At 39.8% G+C, this 26,329-nt stretch overlaps 1 protein-coding gene across 3 annotated transcripts in view; it reads left to right on the top strand.

The window, feature by feature from the left end:
- SNX29 (sorting nexin 29) overlaps positions 1-26,329 on the top strand; it is a 216,759-nt gene that overhangs the window by 48,093 nt on the left and 142,337 nt on the right. For 2 of the 3 annotated variants that reach the window (XM_072418989.1, XM_072418988.1), the window contains exons 4-5: positions 6,905-7,029; positions 19,307-19,487. In XM_072418989.1, the coding sequence (XP_072275090.1) occupies positions 6,905-7,029; positions 19,307-19,487 (306 nt within the window). Of the gene's footprint in view, positions 1-6,904; positions 7,030-14,342; positions 14,419-19,306; positions 19,488-26,329 lie in introns of all 3 variants that reach the window. The other variant, XM_072418990.1, reaches the window with a different exon arrangement.

Here is a 26,329-nt window from a genome sequence, read left to right as displayed (position 1 = left end):
CCAGTTTTGGGGAAGAAAAAGTACGTCTTATACGGCAAAAAATACGGTAATTGTGCCATATCGAACTCAATGGTTCTCCCGTTCCTAGCTGCACGCATGATTTCTTCTTTCTTGCAATCTACATAATCTTGCAATCTACAAATAACATCTCAAGGTCTCGAGGGGGGGCCAGGTGGTTGCAGGGCTCTGTGCATTCTATCAAATCGAATGGGGTCAGCGTTTAGGCGACCCAGGATGCTTTTAAAGACTGCTTGAATTACCAGAGGGAGGTCAGACTGTTGAGGAGCCTCTGGAAGTCCTCACTCTCTAATATTAGCACACCTGGATCTATTTTCAAGATCTTCAAGATGAAGCTGATGCAGCAGCTTCATTGGCGTGCAGTCATTCGGTTTGCCGTCCAGGCCATGCCTGTTGGTTTGGTTTTTATTTGTAATTTCTAATTGTAGAGGCTTGGCAAGAGACCGGGTCTTGAAGTTGTAAAATCTGTGTTTTAGTACCCTATAGGTCATCATCAATATTGTCTACTCTGCCTGCCAGGTTCTGGAGGTCCGTGCTTGGAGTATGAATTTTTTTCTGTACAGGCCTCTTTGACCTATTGTACTAGAAGACAAAACGCATCTTTGGTGGGGATATGTTAAACGTAAGCTTGCCATGAACTATGAGTTACAGGTAGGGTGGTAATCTGACCAGCATGATGGTGCCTCAGAGAGCCAGAAAGTGCAGTGTTTGAGCCCACAGTATAAACAAAGCCTTGAAATATCCCATGGCCTAATTGGGCTTGAGTGGGAGTGTGTTCCATCATTTGTGCCCTCAAGGAAGAGGTTGGAGAGAGAAAATTAGAAAGGGCTCTGTGTGAGTGACTCACCACTGGACCTGTTGAAGAAGGCCTGTCCTCAATCCCGGTGCTCCTTAGTATCTGCATTGATCTGTGCAGGAGGACTGAAGTGGATACAATGTATCATCCGGAGTGTCCGAAGCTGCAGTATTCACACACCAGACAGTGCTGGTTAACAATTCGGGAGAGCCCAGCATGGTCGGGAGAGGGTTAAAATTTCCAAGGGGTGCAGAGGAGGATGATTTATCTGGAGTTGACTCTGGTAACTGCATTTCTTGCCTAGATGAATGTTGTTTGAGGCACAGAGGAGAGGTGCCATCCGTGGAGGGAGACGTCACATGGCCCAGCGCCATTCTAACACCCTGAGTCCCACTGGCAGGCTTGGGGGTTAAAAAGTGATGAAGCGAGGGCTGAGAAGTCGAAGCTGCGTATCCTCTGGATCCGGAGGCAGGGATGGATTTCTGCCTGTGTTGTTTGCCCATGTTGAAGGTACGATGCCCGGTATGACAGCGGATGGAACAGGCTGATGCAGCAGCTTCATTGGCGTGCAGTCATTCAGTTTGCCGTCCAGGCCATGCCTGTTGGTTTGGTTTTTATTTGTAAGTACATTTTTGATGGAGAAGATGCCTTAAAAGTCCCTCATCTTCTTTTAGTTTGTCTCCCACTTTCCAAAAACCAATTGGAACAGCACTAGCCAACTCAAGATCTCATCCAATACAAAGTGAACTACTGATTTGGAGCAGGCGAGTGATCTTCCAAGTGCTGAACTCTCACTGTCTGTTTATGGCTGAGTTGATGGTAACATTCAATCTTTTTCAGAATTTTCCCCACAGCATATGAGTGTGCTCATTGCCTTGGTCCTGAATGTCCAAAACCCCAACCTGCTAATGCAATCGATCACTAAATATTTTCATTATGTTGATAAGGTGAAAGCCCTAAGGACCTATTGCAAACTGCAGGAACTGCACCTTGGGGGAAAATCTATATTTGTATATATTTTTACATATTCCTATGGGATTATCAGACAGAAATATTGTAATGTTTGTTTGCAACAGTTATACTTAGCTGTGTCCATCTCCCCTGAAAAAACCTTTTTCATCTAAATGCGTCCCGAAACAATACATCTTTCCATTTTATTGTTCTCCAATGATTTGCTTGCCACCTAGTAGTAATTGGATTACAATTTTCAGACAGTAGGAGAATTTGCTGTGTCTACACAAGTAACAGCAGGTACAACACTGTCCGTAGGTTCAGTGGTACTAAAAGTCTCAGCAGACACAAGAGCAGCAGAAGACATAGAAGTGGGTGCACTTTTAGGAACCACACAATCCTCAGAAAGCAAAGAAGCAGCAGGGGTTTTCTTCAGAATCCTTGTGGTTGCATGTGCTTAATTGTTAACAGCAGGCTTCAAGGTTTTCCTCCTCTTTCCCTTAGGTGATCTCAACCTCCTCAGCAGAAGTAGAAGTCTGTGTTCTGGGGAAAGTGACATCCTCTGTAGTTCCTGCAGATCCATCCATGAATATCGCCTGCTCTCTGATTACTCAGCCTGCCTTAGGCACAGAATCTTCCACATTGTTCTTCTTCTCTCCCTTCTGTTAGCAAAATATGTCTTGCTGCAAACAGATATTGGGCTGTTGCACAAACTGTAGCTTGCCACCATTTTCAGCCTGCATGCTTATTTCTGCACAAACACCGTACTGCACATGTGGCTCAGATGGGTGACCTTCTTGGATTTTCTTCAATGCTAAACTTTTACGGAAAAGTTCCATTCTTTTTGATCAATGTTTGTAATAAGATTGTTTCCCTTTTACATCTCTTTCTTTTTCCAGTAGCTCTACTCTTAAATCTTTATGCTTATTGCTGTAAGCCAGATCATACTCCACTTGCTCTTTCTTTACCTTTTGTGGCATGGAAGACCACTTCTTTTCATTCTTTTTATTCAGCAGCAATAGCACCTTAACTTTTTGTGAAAACTCAGTAATGCTGTTATTGTGTCTGGGTCCTACTCCAAGATCCTCAATAAGTCACATTTACTCTGAGTCATTGCCTGGGGAGCTAGCTCCCTGGTCTCCCCAGGATTGTGCCATCCTCCCCGGCCTGTGGAGCTCACTAAGACAACCCTTCCTGTGTGCAATTTGTAAACTTTTCTGGAAGGGTAAGGGTGCTCTTTTCTCCCACATTTCAAAAAACATCCAGTTAGGTTACTTGGCTTTCCCGAAATTTGTCCTTAAAGTGATAAATGACTATGGTGGGACATTGGATTCTGAGCCCCTTTGCTAGTAATAGGGCTATGGTTTTTGTGAACCATTGCGTAATATGTTGACACTATATAAAAAATACTGGTTCATAATATTAAATAGTAATATTAATAATAATGCAATCCCCTAAAAATGCCTCCAAAAAAAAAGTTTAGTGTTAGCTATCAGCAGACTTTATAGGGGTGGCAGCATGGATGCCATATTTATTTGCAAATGTTTGGAACCTAAACCATCTGTTTTACTAAAGTGAAACTTCAAGCAAACATCTAAATGATTTGTTTAAATTATTGCAATTAAGGGACCTTTAAAGTGTGGTTTTTACTCTAATCTGTGTGTGTACGAAATCTGATTTATAGGTACAGTGTTCTCCCCAGAAAAATGTTTCAGCCTGGTGGGGGGAAATTTGTAGCTGGGTGGTAAAAAGAAGTTGGCAGGGCAAGACACGGCACACTTAGTGCTCCTAGTTATTTATGCTATAGGTATCCAGTAACCCCTATAATTTGTTTCAACTAATGCCTGGCTTGTTAGTATGTCCAATTTTTTCTTTTTTTTTAGTATTATGCCCCAACAATCCAGTGCTGTGATCCAACTGCCTAGTGTTCCATATTTAGTAGTGTAGTCTCATGTAGTAGTGTAATAGTATGATCATTGTGGTGTAACAAATTAGGCTTAGTTCACATTAGCAGTAAAAAAAAATATTACCCCTCCTGAGTGACTACTGGCAACTGCTAGACACTTAGGAATTGGTAACAGGCGGTAAGTGGGCATGCGCAAAAGCAGCAGCCCACAGGGATATGTGACACAAATATCCTAGGAGGCTGCAGTGAGATATCCTATGGCAGTAAAGACGTAAGGGGAGGGGTCCTCACCCAAAAATTAAAAAGAAAAACATTTTTCTAATATATTAAAGTGGAAGGTCACCCCTTATAAAAAGTTAAAATGTGGTGATGCTTTAAGAGCATTGTGTATGTGATAGCAGATGGGGGCAGGACAGTGTTCTAAGGCCCCACTCATCACTGTCCAAATTTTATAAAACTGTGAAATTTATTTGCTTGAGTGTTTGTGTATGAATGTGTGTCATAAGCAGCATTGTGATAGCTAGGTGTGTGTAAGGTCTCCTTGTCATATTCTGCAACCTAACAACTCACTGTGTTCAATCTTTCAGATCTCCTAAATTGTTGGTTGTAATGATTGTAATTTGTAGGTGCAAATGGGGAACACTTGTATAACCCCCTCCCCCTAAAATGTCCTTAGCATGGCATCATTATGACATAAAAAACCTCTGCCCATCAAACTGTCTACTTCCCTTTCTTGAACTCTAATTTTTCTAGAAAAGAAAGGTGCAGGTAAACAAAATTATATTATTATTATTATTAAACAGGATTTATATAGCGCCAACATATTACGCAGTGCTGTACAATAAATAGGGAATGCAAATGACAGACTAATACAGACAGTGATACAGGAGGAGAGGACCCTGCCCCGAAGAGCTTACAATCTAGTAGGTGAGGGAATTTCACACACAATAGGATGGGAAATATGTAGTGGTGGTGTGTAGTGGTAGTTTCAATTGACAGAAGAAGACAGGTAGGCAAGTTTGAAAAAATGGGTTTTGAGCGCTCTTTTAAGTGAGCAGAAAGTAGGAGCAAGCCGAATAGGACGAGGAAGACCATTCCAGAGAGTTGGAGCAGCTCTAGAGAAGTCTTGTAACCGTGCGTGTGATGAGGTTATGAGTGAGGAAGTCAGTAGTAGGTCATTGGAGGAGCGGAGAGAGCGGCAGGGGGAGTATTTTTTAACCATGTCAGAAATGTAAGTGGGACAATACCTGTGTAGGAATTTGAAGGCAAAGCACAGGAGCTTAAATTTGATTCCAAGGTGAAATGGAAGAAGGAGTTTGGTGGTCTCAGGGGACAGGTAGGGGCGGATTTTGGCGATGTTGCGTAGGTGAAAGTGACAGGACCTGGAAATGTTCTGAATATGGGGGGTAAATGAGAGGGCCGAGTCAAGGGTGACACCAAGACAACGTGCCTGAGGGGAGGGCCGAATAACAGTGTTGTTAACAGATAGATATATGTCGGGGGGGATTTGGAATTTGAGGGGGGGAAGATGATGAGTTCTGTTTTATCCAGGTTGAGTTTCAGGAATCGGTCAGACATCCATGAGGAGATGGCTGACAGGCAGCATGAGACCTTATCCAGGACTGAGGGAGACAGGTCAGGGGTGGACAGATAAATTTGAGTGTCATCAGCATACAGATGGTACTTCAAGCCAAAGGAGGATATGAGACTACCCAGAGAGGAGGTGTACAGAGAAAAGAACCGGTCCAAGGACTGACCCTTGAGGAACACCAACAGGGAGGAGAGTGGGTGAGGAGGAGTTACCATTGAAAGAAACTTGAAAGGAGCGGTCAGACAGATAGGAAGCAAACCAAGAGAGAGCAAGTGCAATATAGGTATATATATTATAGGTGCAAGTGGGGAGCACTTGTGGCTAACACCCCCCAAACATTCATACCCATGGTATCATTAAAACATGAACTCTATCCATCAAAACACACTGCCCTGTTACACATGACGGTACCCTACCAGTACCTGAACCTCAATTTCGTTTTGAAGGTCTATGTTCTAATAATAACATTGTGGATAACACCTAAAATTTCATCACTGACGTTCCCCACACGGTTTCAGTTTTTTACATTCCAGAGAAATTGGGGTTCAAGTGTTAGAAGGGGAGTTTTTCATGTTCTGATAATGCCATGGTAATATCATTTTAGTGGGGGGGGGGGTGAGTTAGCTAAAAGGGGCCCCCTACTGCACCTACATTTTAGGTTTTGTACACCCCACCATTCTAGCCAAATTGGGATTCAAAGAAGAGAAGCAGATAGGGTAACATATTATGACAGTTTGTAGACTTGTGACAGGTAGGTATCAATTAGGGGCCCCACTTCAATGCTCTTTTTTATGTAAGTGGCCCGGGGAGTCCCCAATTTTCATTTTCAACTAAGGACTCCTAGGTGCATTTTTGAAACAGCATCCCCAATGTTGTATTTTCACACGGTTTTACAATTCTAATCCCCATATCTTGATATTCCTAAAATCTGGGGGCCTGAAATAGTGATTACTATTAGCTATGACGGACCTTTGTGCACCCTGAAAATGTCAAGTTATTGCGACATACGGTTTAGGAGATATAAAGGTTTGTACACACAAAGTTGTAAGGCTGCAGAAAATGACAGCATTCACACACAGAGCTGTTCCACTGCTTTAGATGACATCATTACACACACCCACTCAGGCGGATACATTATTACACATATTTTTTTTTTTTTTTTCAATAGAAGCCATAGCACAAACTATAGAATGGGGGAGGGACAGCCTGTGTCCCCAGCTCATTGTTGCTGTGGTGTGCTGTTCTTCCCCCGCCCAGCTCTTACCAGCAGCTGGAATCCTTGAACGGATGACCGCTGAGAACGGAGCAGCCTCTCCATTGTCTGTTCAGAGGATTAGAGCTGAGCAGGGGACAGACGGCATCTGGGCGCCCTGCCCACCAAAAAGGGACTGGGGAGAACTCATATGTTGGTATTATTGTTCATTTACATCCTTTTGTTAAATAATCAATTCATTTTGAAAATGTCTGCACTAAGAAAAATGATTTTATCTGTATAAAAGTAATTTTTTAAAATCTGATTTAGGTTATATGCTTGTGTAAATGTTAGCATGCTAAAACTGTTTTGCCCCCTCTTTAATATTTGATTCATGAGATCCTATTTTTTGCATCTAACTTGGTATTCCTTTATGCATTATTTTTTCAGGGTTATTTGTTTGTGTGCCCAGTTTGAAGCTGTTCTTCAGCATGGCTTGAAGAGAAGCAAAGGATTAGCTTTAACAGCAGCAGCAATAAAACAGGCAGCAGGATTCTCAAGTAAAACAGAGACAGGTAATTCACTATTATCACTATTTTCAATAGTTATGTTTTGACTGTTCTCAAGTGTGCAATTTGTATAACTTGTATTGCAGACACTTCATACCCATACAGGGAACAATTATAGCAAGGTTTAAATTGAAAGGTAGTTTACCAAAATGTATGGCAAAAAAATAATAATGCCTTTACTGGAAGATGGTTTTGGTGTGACTCTAATTATCTAATTGGTGTGACTCTAATTATCTAATTGGTGTGACTCTAATCTAATAGGTATAATCAAGTCATATAATTAATAATATTAATATTATTATTAACCTCCCCAGCAGTAACCCCGAGTGTGACTCGGGGTAGAAAAAACTTGATAAAAGTGGTAACCCCGAGTCACACTCGGGGTAGGTAAAGCAGCGTTAATAATGATAAATAAAGTCTTACCTTATCCGCCGGCATCCTCCTCCCTTCTGCTTCAGCGATCGCATCTCCCCACAGGCTCCTCTCTTCCTGTCTTCCCCCTGCAACAGCGTCTCTGTACTGATGAGTCACCGGAGGAGTTCCTGCTGACATCTGTGCAGGTGTTGCCGGTGGGCGTGGCCAGCGGGAAATTCTAATTTTTTGTTTTGGATTCAATACAAATAACTGTATTGAATCCAATACAAACTAGTCATTATCTTTCTGACCGTTGGAGTGAGAGATACACTGTTACAGTGCACTGCCTACCGCCTGCCCTGACCTCTGCCTGGATTATGACATCTCTGCCTGCTGCCTGCCCTGACCTCTGCCTGGATTCTGACATTTTTGCCTGCTGCCAGCCCTGACCTCTGCCATGGCATCCAAAAGGCTTCTTTCAAGTCAAGCTACATATGAACAAATTGCAGACAGCGAGAGCGACTTGGAATCACAAGTAGAGTCAAGTGACAGTGATTACCCTGGAAACCTGTCACTGGACACAGAAAGTGACAGCGATTCGGACACTGAGGTTAGTGACATCCGCATCTGGTGCTCTATTGATATCAGTCAGCCTCAGCCAGTACCCCCAAGATTCCCATTCACTGGGGAGCCTGGTCTGAAAGTAGAGGTGGAGCACAACCCCCTGGCGTACCTGGAGCTATTTCTGAATGACAAAGCCATACAAAAAATTGTTGAGGAAACCAACAGGTACACCGAGCAACAGTTAGCTGCCACATCCAGCAGGTTTTGAAAAGGACATTTGGCTGTTTCTGGGCCTGGAAGCCCCTGCAGGAGTGGTATTGGTCCACTAATAGGCTGATCGCTACCCCTTTTTTTTGGAAAAGTCATGTCTGAGTATCGTTTTTGCCTAATAATAAAGTTTGTACATTTTTCAAATAATGAAACATTTGATGAAACCACACATCCTGCGCCCAAGCTGAAAAAAATCTGGGAGTTGTATCAGATATTGTTGGAGAACTTCAGAGACAGCTATGTCCCCCAAAGAGAACTAAGCATAGACAAAAGTCTAATGGCCTACAAGGGGAGGCTCAGCTGGATCCAATATATTGCATCTAAGAGAGCCAGATTTGGAGTCAAGTCCTTCATGCTGTGTGAATCGGCAACGGTACATTTGGAACACCCCCATTTACACTGGGAGAGGCACAAAATTTAGCCCCAGATTCAGCAGCTATGGAGTGGTGACATCATCTGTGCTTTCACTAATGGAGCCATTGCTGAATCAAGGATATTGTGTTACCACCAATCAAGCATAAAACTGATGCCTATGGCACCGTTAGAGCTAATCGTCGAGAAATGCCACCCATGTTTAGCAAACAAAAGCTGAAAACTGGAGAAAAAGTTGCCTGGCAAAAAGGAAAAATGATGGCCCTCCGATGGCATGACAAAAAAAAAACTGCTTTTTGACCACTGTACACAACGCCACCACTGCTATGGCTAGAACAAAAGGAGGGAAAGACATTTTGAAACCACAGGTTGTTCTGGACTACAACAGTACCATGGGGGGTGTTGATAGAGCTGACCAGGCGATGACTTTTTATCCTGCTGTTAGAACAACAGAGAAAATATTTAAAAAAATATTTAGGCATCTGGTGGAACAATGTCTTTGGAATGCTTTCATTCTTTTCAAAGCAAAGAATGACAGGCCTGTATTTCACCATGGTTTTATCTGACAAATTTGTGAGGCCACATGTCTAAAATATCAAAGAGCAGAAACGGATAGAGTTGGATGCCGTGCTACCACGGTGGTGAACCAGGAACGCCTGACTGGTCGCCACTTTATGAACCACATACCACCAAGCGCAAGAAAGGAAGCACCAACAAGGATGTGCGTGGTGTGTTGCGCTAAGCGTGATGACACTGGGAGAAAAATAAGAAAGCAAACCTGGTTCTACTGCTCGTATTGTGATGTTGGACTCTGTGCTGTCCCTTGTTTCAAAATATATCACACCCGGGATGTTTATTAGTTTATGAGAAAAATCATAAAAACCTCAGATTTTTGTGTTTTTTATTTAAAGTTTATTATTAAATTTAATTATTATTATTATGACATGATTTTGCGTTTCAAACTTTATTTTACTCAGATTCTTGTTTGGACATATTCTGGTGAGTTATGCCTAAGAATTACAGGCGTACGATGAAAATAATTTTTCATGAAAAAAATGTACTGCTTTTTGACATAAATCCAGAAAGAAATGAACCGCTAGGGAGGTTAATAGTAAATAAATAAATTATATGATAGGGGTGGGAAATGTTTCTAGGCCCCCATCCCTTACATAGCCTGCTCTTTCCTGGTCTCCTGTTCTTGGCCTGTGAGCTGGGAGGAGTGCAAAGGAAAAACTGTGAGTAAAAACAAAGACTTTTTGGTAAAGGTTGTACTGCTAGGGACTGTTAGTGAGTGAACTAACAGTCCGTTAGAGGCCAAATGGCCAGGTTTTATTTTATTGTTCTGTTTATTTGGTGTGTTTTTATTTGTGAATAGGCTTAGTAAAATAACCCTAACTGAACTGCTCATTTGCTGTGCCCCGTTCCTGTCTGCTATACCTATCCAGTGAAGTCACACAGGCATCAATACCTTGCTAGTCCACAGAATATATATATATTTATATATTATTTTTGGTGCAATAAAATGTTATCATTTATTCCTAGGAATTTCTTCTATATATTGTTTTTACATCACACAAATATATTTTCTATGTTTTTTTTTCTTCTTTTTTCTTCTTCTACTTACAGCCTTACAGTTCTCCTTAAATTACATGTGTTGCCAAAATGTCATCCCTCTTAACCCTGCTTTCTGCTCTCATCAAGCCTTTCCTACACGTCCAATAAATACCTAAATATGCTAACCAGGTACCTTTGGGGGGGCCCTCTTGACCCCCACTGCCACCCCTGGTGCTGAATCATCAAGTGACAACAGTAGTTTGTGAATATTGAAAGGGGTGTTTTGATTTGCTTTTAATGATCAGTTACAGGGAGATTGAGGTTTTTGCTGTGTGGGTGGAGGGGTTAGTGTGCCCAGATATCAGATTTAATGAAAAAGTCATTGGGCCTGATTTAATAAACCTCTCCAAGATTGGAGAAGATAGACTAATATGGGTGAACGAGGTTGATCAAGCAAACCTAGAATGAAGTTCCTAAAATAACTTGCAACTGTTTAGCAAATGTTTTTAATCCTAGACCAAATCCATTCCAGGTTTACTGGATCACCCATGTTCTCCCATGCTAGTGTATCTTCTCCAATCTGGAGAGCGTTAATAAATCAGGCCGGTTGTGTCATAATGTTTTTTGTTCACAACTTTGGCTTAAAATCTGCTAATCTCCATTTTTTGGACCAGTGTTATCCTGCTAAGACAGAAGTCCAGGAACCATAATATTGGTCTTCACTTTTAAACATGTCCTAAAGAGGGGGTTATCTTGGTCATAAAAAACTAAATAATATATTGTCCAGCAATTTGTCTATTAGATATAGAATACATAGTATCATCTCTCTTGCTCACTAGCACAGTAGTTTTGTTGCATTGCTTATTGCAGAGGTGCCTTTTAAATTAATAGCATTGGACCTAATAGGGCTTCAGGCGAAATATTCCCTGCTATTGTGAGGCCCTGGTCAACACCAGTCCTCACCAGAAACCAGTCCTTCAATCTAACACCACAGTCTTCACCTATAGTAAGCCCCCGCTCAGCCTCGGGAGACTAGCGGCAAGCCAGGAGCTCACAGATAAAGCAGTACCAAGATTCCAACAGAGACAAGTCCAGAATACAGAGCAGAGATTATACACAGAATATCCATCCATCAAACGATGTACACATGGGCAAAACACAAGCACAGTCGGGTAAAAGATCGGTCCATGTTGCCTAGAAAATGATAGGTCAGGAACAGGCAAGGTCAGCAACAGTAAATCAGACGAAACACACTTCAGCACAGATTAGCCCAGCTGTACGCTACAACCGGCACTGGTGACTGGGAGCCGAGAGTCAGGAGCTGTTCAGCATCCCGTTCAGCTGTGCACAGCCTAACAATGGATGCTGGGGATGCCAGAAAGTACATCAGGCTGCACGACTAAAGGGAAACAGGGGCTGCTACTATCTTAGTTCTCCTGGCTGCTGCAAATTACCATTAGTTTTATTTTTAAACAGTGTTTGGTTTGCGATGGAGCACAGCTAGGGGTTGGCGGACAGATGAACATCTCCTAACAGCTATATGGCGGGATTCCTATAAGAAAAGGTTCCGCCAAAACAATAGTGAAAGAGTGGCTCTAACTATTCATCCACAAAAGAATCCCTAGACAAAATCCTAACTGTCAGACAGACAAAATCCACTGTCAGACAGATAAAAAGGATGCACTACTGTAAATACCACAGGGTCTGCAGTCATGATCCTGTTAATGTTTTATATTTTTCAAAATTTACAATGAATAAATCTATAAAAGAAATAAATACTGATGTATGCCACAAATTTCTTAGTCGGGATTACGTAATTCTTTATTCCAATTCAAGCACAAAGTTAAACACAAGTTAATGTTTGCTAATCACATTTTTGAAATTTTAAATGACAACTACCCTGCTATTCAGTGTGTTCACTTCTCTGCATACAATGACCTTATTTGAGATGAGCAATCGATGAAATAAGCTTTTGTAATAGTCATAATGTATTCTTCAAAACAGTATCATTTGCAATAATTTTCGTTCTCATCAACCCCCATGCATTTTTTCAAAATGTTTCTGTTTTTGTGAAAAATATTTTATTCATCTAGGTTGTCTGATTTAGAATGCCTTGAGTATCAGAGTTTTTAGAACCCAAGTGGATGAGGAAAAAATTGTAGATCATAGAGAATATATCACTACCCGGGTGGTCATAAAATAAAATGTTAGATTTTAAACACTTGGTATTTATTATGGCTAAAACCGAAAAATCTTCAAAAGAGTTTAGCTTCTGTAAAGATTATGTAGATTTTAAGGGATTGGACGGGAGCATCATGTTATGATCTGTAGAAAGGTATGATGATTTATGGTTTTAGACTGCCAAATTAGGACCATGATATAAACTTTTTGCCAAATGAAAATGGCCAGGAGATCTAGGATGCAGACAAGAACAAGTGGTGATAAAGGGTGCCATTATCTTGTACCACACTTGATTGTAAATTAGGGGGAATTGAATCCAAAAAATTGAATGCAGACTCTTAAGTTTTGTGTAAAAGACCAATGACCTACAGAAGGGGTGTCCAAACATAGCTTCTTCAGGACCACATATAGGCCAGGATTTTGTTAGAAACAGAAAAGTTTTGTGACTCGGGTGGAAAGATTAAATATGAGTTCTGATTGTGGCCCATGAGGTTTAGAGTTGGGGTGCCTCTGAGTAAAGTGTGGGGCAAATCTCCAGGCCTCCATAATAACATGAATAACGGTTATAGGACCATTTCAATGTGATTAACATCTTGCAATATGAATTAGGTGACAAATGCAGTGGATATTTTCTGCTGCTTGGTAGATGTCTAGTTGTGCTTGACATCCAAGTTTGCCTTCTTACCCTTCATGTGGACTGACAACATCCAGCATAACCAATAAATTATTGGTAGGTATAAATGCAAATAGATAAAATATTTATTAAATACATTTTTATATATATACTGGAATGCTAAAGAGCTACATTTCACGAATTTATTACCTGTCGTCTGTGAAAACACATTTTTTAAATTAATCTCATGGAAAAGAAGCTTTTATTATTCCTTTTGGGACATGTTCCCACAGAACATGATCAAGGTTTAATTAAAGTGAAACAAAATTTGCTTCTGGCTGTTGGTTGTTCCATTTTTGCCATTTTATGCAGGATTTTCCCTTTTTATTTCGGAAGTCATTTATTTCGGACTATAGGTGGTTTGTTGGCTTTGCCTACCAGGCTATGTGTTCTAACTACTGCAGATTCAGATTCCTTCATTTTTATGTGGATTTACATAATATTGAGAACATTGGAGTGGTTGCATATAAGGGAAAATTGTTGTAATATTTACCTATAATTTTCCTTTCCTGGCAACTCCTGACTGCGCACCTATGGGTCATTTCCACCCCTTTTGACCCCCCAGGACCACTATCCATAATAATCCATAATTCATATATAAAAAGCTCTTACCTTCTAGTCTCCCTGTTCAGTATCAAGCTTTCCGACAGGAAAGAAAATGTAGGGAGTTGCGCCGTCAGGAGGACTTGCCATGAAAGGAAAATTACAGGTAAGTATGACAACAATTTTCTCTTTTCCTGGCATTCCTCTTGCCAGCGCACCTATGGGATGTAGCAAGCAAAAAAGATGTCTGAAGGGAGGGCTAAAATTACACAACTCCAGACAACTGATATTGCTGCGAAAGAGTTCCTTTTATTTATCTCTTTTTTCTTTAATGCTGAGTGTATTATTGATGAGCCAAACCCCTTGTCTGCATCCTAGAAGACATTTAATCTATAATGACATTTGATTTATAATTTATAAATTAATGTCTAATGAACATATTACGCTACTTCCAGCTGACTGCTTTGCAAATTGTTTCCTTTGGAACTTTTGCGTAGGAAGCCCATAATGTCGACATGGCCCTCATTGAGTGGGCCCTAATCTCTTGTGGTGGAGTCAAGCCCATGAGGGAATAAGCATATTTGATTGTCTCCAGAATCCAGAAAGAAATAATTCCTGCAGGTGCCCCCTGACCTCTTTTAGGTCAGCTGGGATATGCGAACAAGTTATTCATATTTCTGAAACCCTGTGTTCTTTGTAATTAGGTGGTTATTATCCAAACCATATCCACCTTTTCCAAATCATCTTCCTCTTCCTGAATTCCTGCCTGTGTTAAATTCATTGTTAGTAATACTGCTTCCTAGTTTAGGTGAAACACCCATGAAGCCTTTGGAAGGGATTGTGGAGATGGACGTAAACGTACCCTTTCTGAACGAGAACAAATGGTAAGGTTCTTTACACGACAGTGATTGAAGCTCTGAGACTCTTCGAGCTGATGTAATTGCTGTAAAAAAAAAAACGTCTTCTGCGTTAATTTTTTTGTGGAACACTTCTCAATAGAATAGAAAGGAACTAGTGAGAGAGCTTTAAGTACCAGCGTCAGGTCCCATGTCGCGAATAATAGTCCTAACGGTGGTCTGAGCTTAATTGCTGCCCTAAAAACAGTTGAATTAGCATATTATCCATCCACCTTGTCGCCATCAGTACTGTATGATATGGTGTGGGTTTGTTCCAACTTCTCTGTACCAGTGGCTGCTGTTACTTGTAGATACATATTCAGGCCTCTGAGATCCGACACTGGGCAAAAACTTCCTGATGCTTTCTGAACCAGAAAGTCTGGAATACAAACCTGTCCCTTGTTCTTCCACGGATACAGGTATTACCGCTTGTGCTCTCTTGTAGAGCTCTTGAACAGAAGAGGGAATAATCTCCTGCTTTGATACCTCTACGGAAAGGACAGTTTGGAACAAAATGATTGTGAAGGACTTTGAGCAAACTCTGTTTGGTAGATATGTGTTTACATAAGTAGATGACCTATGTATAGCGCCCTCTAGGGCCCACACTGTACTGCTTTGGACCACAACCTGTTATGGTGGCTCACAAGTACTGTAATGTAATGTATTGTCTTTAAGCTGTATCACTTATATCAATAAATTTTTGTTCTGCCAAAAAACCCTTTCTCTCTTGTCTATTTCATATTATATAGAAAAAAGAGATTTTTCTCTACCTTTGCCGGACAGTTGAGATACTTGAGAGGCAGGAAAAGTGAAATTGCTCACAACCCAATCCAAAATCCAAACATATGCTCCTAAAAGCTTTTGCTGAAGAGCTGTAAAAACTGTGCTTATATATACATCTATCTATTATGTAATTTTGCACCTCAAATAATATCCTATTATTAGTTTTTTTTTTTTAAACATATCTGAAAAGCCTAAAATGCGCAAGCACGAACTATTAAGCACCATCCAAAAATACAAGCAGAACTACTTACCAGACATCATCATTCATATGGTCCATGCACCACAGCTTAGCAGAAACAGAATCCTCTGGAAGTTTAAATATTGCGCCAGGGAAAATAAAAACACTGGTAGAACCTCTTTTTTTTTTTCTGACACATCTGCGCAGCTGCGCATTAGCAGAACTTCCACACATGCCCAGCCTACCAAAGGGATAAACAAAAAAAACGCCATGAAGTTTGGCAATAGTACTGACAAAAGTCCAGCCACTAGGCAGCGCCAAATTTTGTGCGTGCTTCACCCGCAACTTAAGCTGGAGACGCCATATTGACTATTGGCATCCTATGCCCATACACATACTGCGTCTCCAACGCCACCGGAATCATGGACAACTGAGGATAGATTATAACCAAGCCACTAGAATTAACAGTACTAATTGGACCCTAGGGCCCAAAAAGCTCGGGAACAGACCTACTATCATGGAAGATTCATCGCTGGAGACGGATAGTACTTACCAGTCCTGGAGCAAGGACAGAAGAAGAACATGGAGGCTAGAAGGTAAGGCCTTTTTATTTTGGATAGTGGTTCTGGGGGGTTAAAAGGGCCAAAGTTGACCCATAGGTGTTCCTGCCAGGAAAATGACCCAACAAGTTCACTTGTTGATTAGTTTGCTTGGTGGCCAATCCTGGCTAGTAGCTGCTCTGTTTTTTTTAAACTCTTGGGGTCATCTTACAGTTTATAAATTTAAAATGCTGCGCTACTCAGTGGATATAGATTTTTGTATTTAACATGAAACCCCTTTTCTATTTAGGAACATAGATTCAGTTGTGTTATTGCTTGCCAACTAAGTAGAATAGATTACAGCTCCTGGGGGCCAAACTTCAGAATTTTCTGCTTAGTTTCAATTTTCTTGCAGGTGGAAGAATAACATATGGCTTATGAAAGTAAAACACTGTGTCCTGAAGTAGACTTTAATAAAATTAATTTTACAATATGCACCATGTAATTACATTGAAAATAAAAGAATGTAGAGAAGAGAGCTAAATTATTTATTAGACTAGTCTATGCTTTGGGGCCCCACAAAGTCTTTCTGTCTTTATTTCTGTTGTTGGACAATAAATTAGACTGGGGAACAATTTTAAACAATTTTTTTGTTGACTTCAATTTTTAAGCTTATTTACACTAAAATAAGTATGCTGCTTCTGAAAGTGCAATCAGTTTTCTTCTATCACGTCAGGTTTTTTCTTTACCGCTTATATTAATGCAATTACTGTAGCGTGGATTTGTGTAGGCTATTCATTTACACGCAACACAGTGTGGTCAGAGGTTCTGCGCCGCTCTACGTAGTGAATTAGCTTGAAAAAGAAAAGAAGACTTGAAAATTTGCTTGAAAAAGAAAAGAAGGTATCGTACTTTTGAATCAAAGAAATTGAATTTCTTCCGTACTTTAGAACTGACAGTGGCTTTGTGTATTTTCATAACATACCTGGTTTAATGGAGGAATTGGGAATTCCAATCAATACCTCAACTGCATGGGGACTATTCATCGATAGCTCAAAGCGGAGCTTAAAGAGTGTCGTCCTTCACAATGGCAATATATTTGGCTCAATCCCAATTGGCCATTCAGTTTCTCCTTGTGAAGAATATGCAGACATAAAGAGTCTTTGAGTTGTTGAAATATCACCAACACAATTGGGTCATCTGTAATGACCTTAAAATGGTATTCTTCCTTCCTGGTCAGCAACATGGATACACCAAGTATCCCTGTTATGTGTGCATGTGGGACAGCAGGGCTTGTGAGAGGCATTGGGTGGAAAAGAATTGGCCTCCAAGATCTGCCCTAAAACCAGGTGATCCAAACATCCACTTGAGCCACTTGTTGATAGAAAGAATATTATATTCCCGCCTCTGCACATGAAACTGGGTCTGACGAAGCAGTTTGTTAAAGCTTTGCCAACTGAAGGAGACTGTTTCACATATCTTATTTTGGCATTTCCTAGCCTGTCATTTAAAAAAATAAAGGCCGGTTTGTTTGATGGTCCACATATTCGGCAGCTCATCAAAGATGATCATCGGGACAGTGTCAGAAGTCGAAAAGAATGCTTGGTTATTATTCAAAGCCATTGTAAAGGACTTTCTTGAAAACACATGAGCAAACAATTACACAGAAATTGTCAAGAGACTCTTGGAGAGCTACAAAATGCTTGGTTGCAATATGAGCATCAAGGTGCATTTTCTGCATAGACATCTTTCTAACTTCCCATAAAACCTTGGTGCAGTCAGTGATGAGCAAGGTGAACGATTCCACCAAGATTTGAAGATCATGGAAGGACGGTATCAGGGTAGATGGGATGTACATATGATGACTGACAATTGTTGGAGCATCCGGTGGGATTGTCCTAACACTGAACACTCCAGGAAATGCTTACCCGATAAATTTTCAAATGTTTTGCCATAAAAAAAATGTCCTAGAGTAACAATAAATTCTTTGTATGAACAAAAGAAATTTAAATAAACAGTACATTCAAGTTATTTCATTATTTTTTCATTGTATGTAAAATTTGTATGCTTTTTGACAAAAATGAGGGTACCGTGTCATAAAAACTGGATGTGATTGCAAAAAACTGGGGTAATTTGTGAATTCACCACCCAAAAACTAGTAAAAAATAAGTGTAAGATCTAACTCAAAAAAAAAATGCATTCCCCGGTGTTATGGATTCTCAATTATCTCTTAAATGATTTGCACTAGTTTCTATGTTCTTTTATCTGAGCTTTTCCAAGGGGCACCAGTTTGGGTGACTAATAGTGCAAGGATACTATCCTTCTTTGTCTTGATGCATACATTTTTTAGTGCTTCTTGAACTTTATAAAACGTACCAGACCTCTCCTGAGGACTATAGCTGTTCACATATTTCCAGAATGCATTTTGCGCTCATTTTAGTTTGGAGCTCAAAAGAACAGAATTTAGAGCAGTGGTGGCTGACCTTTTCAGACCCATGGACCACTAAATTTGACTCTTCGGACTATGCATGCGCTTGGAGACGTGTGTCACGCAAGAAGAAACTTCCCCGAGTGACGTCATGATGCTAGAACCCACCCACTCTGCCCACTTCCCTACACCTGCGATTCCATACGGGGGATTCCTGACCTCCCAGTGGGGTCGTTCTTCTGACCCCACCGGGGGGCGCACCAGCCAGAACTGTGGACCACCAGACTACCGGTTGGCGACCACTGGCTTAGAGCACACGGAGACTTTACACATCTTTCTGAGATCCCTAATGCAGTGGTCTCCAACCTTTTCGGACCGGCAGACCACTAAATTTACCAGCCCTGGACTGTGCATGCGCAGGGAGCCGGGTGTCACTCCCCTTTAGTGACATCATGATGCCAGAACCCGCCCACTCTATGTATACTGCAATGTATACATTGGACATGGTCTGTGGCTCTGGCCGGTGCATTCCCCCAGCGAGCACTTCTCCTGACCCTGCTTAGGGGTGCACTGGCCAGGACCACGGACCACCAAAATCTTCTCTGCGGGTTGGCGACTGCGACTGAGTTTCTCAGTCAGAAGTAATTGCATACCATTTTTACAAGGGAACTAGGATGTCAACATGTTAGCTGTGATATAGCAGGTGATATAAAAATTATAAATTCAGGTTCTGTTTTTTCAAGTTACATTTTTTCCTTTTTTTTGTCCACTAGAATGTAAGAGCTCAGTTCTGTGGTGTAAAAAATTATGTATATGGATCACAGAAAATTTTAAGAATCTGCTCTTTTCCTCTTTAGACTGAAACATTTTTTGAATTATGTCCAACCTTTATAAACTTGTATCCAACCAAAAGCTATACCTAAATAAAACATTTTTTCCTCTTTACAGATCCAGTGTTTTGGGTGTACGTGAAAGAAATACTTAACAAGCATGAACTTCAAAGATTCTGCTCTTTGAAGAACATCACGACTGACATAGGAAGAGGCCGTGCTTGGCTGCGATGTGCTTTGAACGAACATTCCCTTGAACGTTACTTACATATGCTGCTTGGAGATCCAAACAGGCTTAGGTAATGTTATTTGCATAGTTGTACAATAGTAGCCTATTGTTCTAACCCACATTAATCAAAAATACATTTTTCAGGGTAGGTGTCAGGGAATAATGCTCTGATTAAAGTATCAGAATCAGTGTTGCCAACTGTCCATAAAATTATCAACAAGTTCTGTCTATGCCCTTGTGAGTATCGCTCTGACTTTATCAGAATAGCTTTGTTGGACTTTTCTCCCAGCATACTGTGCAAGATATGGAGCTATACTACGAAATTTGTAAAAAATGTAGCTCACAACAAGTTTATGACTGTTGCTTAGTAGCTCTGTCCGTCTACCTTCTCATCATGTAGTGTGGGCCAGGACTTGGGTTAGTGAGCATAAAAACATATTTATATTCATCAATTGAAAGATTATTTGAGTAAGTCTCTGCATGATTTAAAAATTCTCTGCTTACAGAGAGTCAATACTTAGCAATTGATTTTTCTTCAGTTGCAATGTGTGGTCATGCAACTAATGTGCAATTGATGGTTAACATTTATAGTTAATAGATGGACTGAGTTGAAAAATTTATCAAACTAAGTCAATTCAGGTTTGGTTAGCTTACTTTTTTGGTAAATCCAATAGGGAAATGTACTTAATTGACATTTAAAGGCTAATTGATCCAGCGGTACCTGTATGCAGATTTTACTTCCTTTTTATAAATTCCTTTATATCCCACTATAATACACCAGACCTCATGAAATTTCTATACAAAATAACTATCCTGACTTGAATAAACTTAAGGCAATAGGTACACCCGGGAAAAAGCAGAATTTAATAAAAACAGGAACAAAAGTTTACACATGAATGGTAAAAAAAATAGAATTTAAAAAGAAATTAGCAATAAAGTAAAAGCGAAGCGGAGAATGGATTTCAGTGGGACTGCTTGATTTAAGGCTAACTAAGAGTTATTAAGGACTAAAATAGCCATACCTTATATTCATTTCTTTTAGTTGATTTTTTTTTTAATTGTGTCAACAAAAATAGGAGGATTATTCTATTCCATAACATTTTTCTCACTACTTTTAGCTTAGTTAGTGCATTAAAGTGGGAATTTAACCCGCTATTTTTAAATAAATCTGAACAAAATATTATGTGTGGAGAGACCTACAGGGCTCTATTTGTAAAATAGGGAGTCAGACATTTTCTTCAACATTCCATTGTGGAAATCAATTACTGCCTTTAAAACACTTTGACCTTGAAGATTCCCACGAGGGAATGTTTGAGGAAATGTATGATTCCATGTTTTATAAATAGAGCTCTGATACAAATTGGTGAAGTTCTTAAACATTCCTTACAAAATTATTTGTAAGAGTTTTTTTTAGTTTTCCTGGGGTACATTGCTTTTTCAAATTTCCCAACATTTCACTGGAAATCAGATTAGGACTTTCTAAAGGCCAGTCCATTACCCTCTATTTCTATTCAAGTCATCCTTGGTGCATTTGCTAGGTTGCTTGGGATCATTATCATGTTGAAAGATTGTTAATTTGACTTTTCAGAAAAAATAGCTTTTATATTTTCATCATGCAAGCACAATTCAGAATTCACGATTTACTCAAAAACTGCACGCAGCCAGGGTCCTTAAGCAGCAAGATAACCACAGACTAACATCTTCTACCCACATCCTTCACAGATGTGGGTGTTTTTGTATTGTATTTTTGGCTGTTGTGAAGCTTTGAATAATCAATCTATACCACATTGTATTAGAATGCCAGGTTTACTCCCTAAAGAATATAATCTTTGCCAAGTAATCAGGAGTAGTTGATTCTAATTTCATGGATTTGAGGTGGTGGTGACTGCTGTGAAGTACTTAATTTTTCTACTTAACAAATCTGCATTTTCATCAAATTTGAAAAAAATGAAGAGGCAGTATCAGTCGTATGTGTTAGTATGTGTTAGTTTTTTAAGTATGTCACCTTTATCTGTAACCACAGTTCTTTATTGTTCCAGGCTGTAATAAAATTTATGATAGGTCTGTTCATTATTTCTGCCTACCTGTCTACAGATAGATAGAATTAACTGTTATAGAAAACCATGAAATATGGAATTCATGAAATAATTTTCAGATTGAATGTTTGGATTGAGTAATGCATATTAAATATAGAATGGTATGAACATATTGCAAAAAATAAGCACATGATTGTTTTTTGTGAATGTAGAGTAAAGGGGTGGTTTTGATGCACAGTTTTCTTTATATATCATGGCTGTACATATTTCATTCAAAGAAATTGGTGCCCAACATTAAATTGGGGTTGCAGATGTGAGTCTTCTCGCTGCAAGTAAGGATGGTTAGAACGGAGTTCTCACATTAGAGGTGATCACAAATACCTTGTGTGAAAATCGAAAGTACCTCTTTGAAGGCCTGAATACCTCCTGTGAAAAATAAAATAAACAAATTATAATAAACTTTAATACTCCCCATCTGAATCAACAAAATAAAATATGTTGTATATCTTTATTTTAACAGATGACATGTAGAGTGTTATGTAAGTGCAAACTGATTTTCATTAATAAAATTCATTTTTGATCATTCATAATATTTCACTGTTGAGCATGTGCTATAATGACTCTAATAAGTCACTATTACTATTTGTAGCTATGATGACATGTCCCATCAGGAGTTCTTCTGAGGAAAAAGAAAGTATAGTTGCAGATTTTTGGTAATGTAAAGTGTATTGTTAAAATAAACATTACCGATGAGTGCCCTTTGCAGGATATGATGCAGGACAGATACCGTATTTTTCGCCGTATAAGACGCTCCGGAATATAAGACGCATCCAATTTTAAAGGAGGAAAATCTAGAAAAAAAAGATTCTGAAAGATTATTCCCCTTCTGATCACTCATGTGCCATTCATACCGGTATTCCCCTTCTGATCACTCATGTGCCATTCAAATTCCCTTTCTGATCACTCTGGGCCTTTCAAATTCCCCTTCTGATCACTCTGTCATTCAAATTCCCCTTCTGATCACTCTGTCATTCAAATTCCCCTTCTGATCACTCTGTGCTTTTTTTCCACTGTACGGCAGTTAGGACAGGGAACAGCAGGTGGCGCTGTGCCGGCTTCTTTCGCTCTGCTTTACAGACAGAAGACACGATGCTGGAAGAGGAGAGGAGAACACACGCTGCATGCAGCCAGAGACACACGCAGGATCCGGGTATCAGGTGAGTATATTATTTTAATTATTTTATAACACATTTGTCGTATAGGACGCACTAACTTTCCCCCCTCCAGTTTAGGGGAAGAAAAAGTGCGTCTTATACGGCAAAAAATACGGTACCTAGCACCCCATTAGCAACTCCGGCTCACTAGTGGCCTTCTGGGGGGGGGGGTTCTCTAATCCTTGTTGCACAGGATGGTTGGCAAGTCAAGGAACAACTGTGGAAACCGTTCCTAGCTACCTCACAGCACATCCAAAATGCCATCAGACCATGATGATCTTTCTCCACATGATTCGTTTTCTGCTTCCCCTGGGTCTGAGGTTTCAAATGCTCTTTATTTACTCAGGATATTGACTTCCAGGGTCTGGGGACTAGAATGAACTACATAGAGCAGAGGATGGATTACACTGTCTCCAGGGTTATTCAGAACTGCACTTATATTTCCACTCTGTATTTGCAACTTGATGAGCCTAAACTGAAATTTGGTAACAGGTCTCAGAGGAATTCGTTTTGTAAACCGTGCCTTCCTGAATCTGCTCAAGATCTGGCAGATGCCACTAAGAGGTTTATGTGATCTTTCTTGCCTGACTGGATACTCCCTGGAAATTGATTGGGTTCCCAGACCCCCAAGGGTTGTTAAAGTGAATGACCCTTTTAGTGATATAATAGTAAAACTGTATTACCTAAAGCACCAAAGGAAGCTTTGATGCAAGTGACCAGAGCTCAATCAGAGCGGACTATGGAAGACTTTTTGGTCCAAATTTTTTGTGACTTGCCTCCAAGGACTGTTAAATGCAAAAGATCGCTCCACCAGCAGGTTCGATGGGCAGCTGGTGCCTGGGAGCTGAGAAGCTAAAAAAGACCTGTACACAAATGGCAGGACCAGATCATAGCCGGAAACTACTGTGTATTCATTGGCTGCAGCACATACTCTGAAATCCCCTTCAGCTGCTCACAATTTATGAGCAGGGGATGCCGAGACAGACACATACACAGCTCAGGGGAAACTCAACTAGTATCCCCTTAAAAAGAAGAACTATGCTAGGTTGTTACCTGCACCCTCCCATTTTTGTTGTCCCCTGCATGTCCCTCAGCAGCCTGCAGTGTTATTCTGTGGATTGCAAGTGTGCTTTATTTGCAGATCATATGCCAATGTATTCGACTTCTCTTTTATCCGTCCCGAATCTGTTCAAATTGCTTGACTCCTTGCATCTTAGTTGGGGCTGTGAGTGAATGATTCCGTAGTTTTGAACTAATCTAGTGCTTGTACTACACTTAAGCAAAACTTTGATTTTGAATGACGCTCTGCCTCTTTACAATATCTGGGTATCCAACTCACCCTTGGTTATCAGTCATTTTATCAGGCTAATTATGCTCCTCCCTTCACAAAGATATTTGCAAATCTTGTCCCTCTAGTCCCTGTGCATTATGGCTCTCTTAAGACCTAAGATTTTATGCCTGTCTTTACTTCATGCTTTATTAGTTTGGGACAGAGTAAAGAAAATTCCCAAAATTCTGCTCATGCTTCCCTTACCCTTCTTTGGGGCAACCCGGAATTTCTCCCAGGTTTGGACCTAACCCAGTTTCAATGTTGGCTATATAAAATACTTTTTTTTTAATATTGATTGTTCATTTAGTATTTGGTAGATTCATCCTTAGCTTTCAACATTTAGTCCAGACACAAGATCTCCAGGGCATGGAATATTTTAGATATTGTCAATTGCATTCTTCTGTCCAGTCTAAAATAATTCTGGGATCCCCTCCATGCTGCTCAACACCTTTTTAAAAGTTTGTATAAATCAGATACTGCTTAAAAGCAAATATCTGTTTTGTATTCTGTACCCTCATCCCCAATCCTCTAAGCTTGCCTACACAAGGTTGTTGAAAAAAAAATTTAGGTAAGATCTGAGAATTTAAATGATGCAAAATAGCTAGCAATCTACCTAAGATATCTCTCTATGAGGTATTAGTAGAATTAATTTTTAGGACCATGTTGAGGTGGTACCTTGTACCTGAAATAATTGCATGGCATATCATAGGGTCCTCATAGAGATTGTGGTGTTATAGGAACTATGGAACATATTTATTGGTCCTGCCCAGTGGTCCTGGGATTTTTGCTTGAGGATGTCATCCCCATCTGATGCTAAATGCTAGTGAGGACTTTTCAGCAACATTCATTTTACCTCGCCCAAAACTTCCAAAAAGTTGATGTGTTGAATTTTATTGGGAGCTCAAATTGCTCTCGCAATGGCCTAGAAGTCTCCCACCCTTACTTTATTTGTTCTGAAGGCAAAACTAAGCTGGAATAAGGTTAACAACAGACTTACCTGTATCGTATAATGTTTTTGAACTATTTATATAACCCTCAGTTAGATTACTGCAACTCTTGACTTAAGGTTTTCAGTGGTTCTAACCCACTTTCCAAGCCTTCCCCTGGTTGTTTAATGTATGTGTGCACTTTTAGGATATGATTGTATCAGTTTTTTCTAGTGTTCTTTAGGAATTACATATTTTACATTAAATTCCCAACCCAAAGTGCACCTGGTAGGTTACACATTTCTACCAAGCTATCTATTTGAGGTTGGAAGACTGAAGTATACAACTGCCTTACAATTTAACCACCCGACCGGTAAACCCGACCTTGGTTCGGGGTTATCGATTTTGCAAAAATCGATAAACCCGAACTTTTCTCACCGTATAAATCCCAATCACTTACCTGGTCCCCGCTGCGATGTTCCAGCGTCGATCGAAAAAAAACAATACTCACCTTCTCCCTGCAGCTCCTCCGGAGATGTCTTCTGTCTTCTTTCTTCATCCGGCGAGTGCAGTGACGATCACAAGGGTTTCCCGGTGACGTCGCTGCATGCGTCGGTGTGGGCGGGACGGGAAATTCAAAATCCTTTGCATTGAACTCCATACAAAAAAGCTGTATTGAGTCCAATACAAAGAAATCCTTATATAATATATATATAATTGTATTATATATATATATATTTTATATAAGCTACTGTACAGGTACATTACATTATACACTATTTTTTTTTTTTTAAACTTTTTTTTCAAGATTTTTTTTTTTTCAAGATTTTGTTTTTATTGTTTATAAAAAATTTTTTATTAATTAATTTATAAAATTTTGGACATATTTCGGTGAGTTATGCGGTAATTAGGTGAATTATAAGTAATTATTGAGTAATTCGGTGAATTATAGTCTACAATCTAAAATAAATTTCCATGCAAAAAATTTAACACTTTTTGCATGGAAGTTTGGAAAGAATTAGAATACCCGGAATATACGTTCGCGTACGTGTCGCTCGGCGATTCCTGATGATGTCCGTGCGTGCGCCCGTCGATGGGGGTCGTAGCGGGAAATTCAAATATTTTGTATTGGATTCAATACAAAGTCCTGTATCCAATCCAATACAAAATATATTTATGTGGTTTTTTCTATAGTTATGTGACGTTGGACTGTTGGACACTAGGGAGGTGTTTTAGAAAAATATATTACTATACAGTATACCGAATTATCGCATTTTCAGCATTTTTCATTTATTTATGTATTCTTGATTAAGCTGATTTTTGTGTATTTTTTTTAATTTTATTAAAAGTATTTTTTTTTTTTTTTTACATGACTGTGTGTTTCAAACATTTTTTATATTCATGAT

Source organism: Pyxicephalus adspersus, chromosome 7 (genome assembly GCF_032062135.1).
Source record: "Pyxicephalus adspersus chromosome 7, UCB_Pads_2.0, whole genome shotgun sequence".
Taxonomy (NCBI): domain Eukaryota; kingdom Metazoa; phylum Chordata; class Amphibia; order Anura; family Pyxicephalidae; genus Pyxicephalus; species Pyxicephalus adspersus.
The sequence above is the reverse complement of the archived record's forward strand: the minus strand, read 5'-3'. Positions and strand labels throughout refer to the sequence as shown.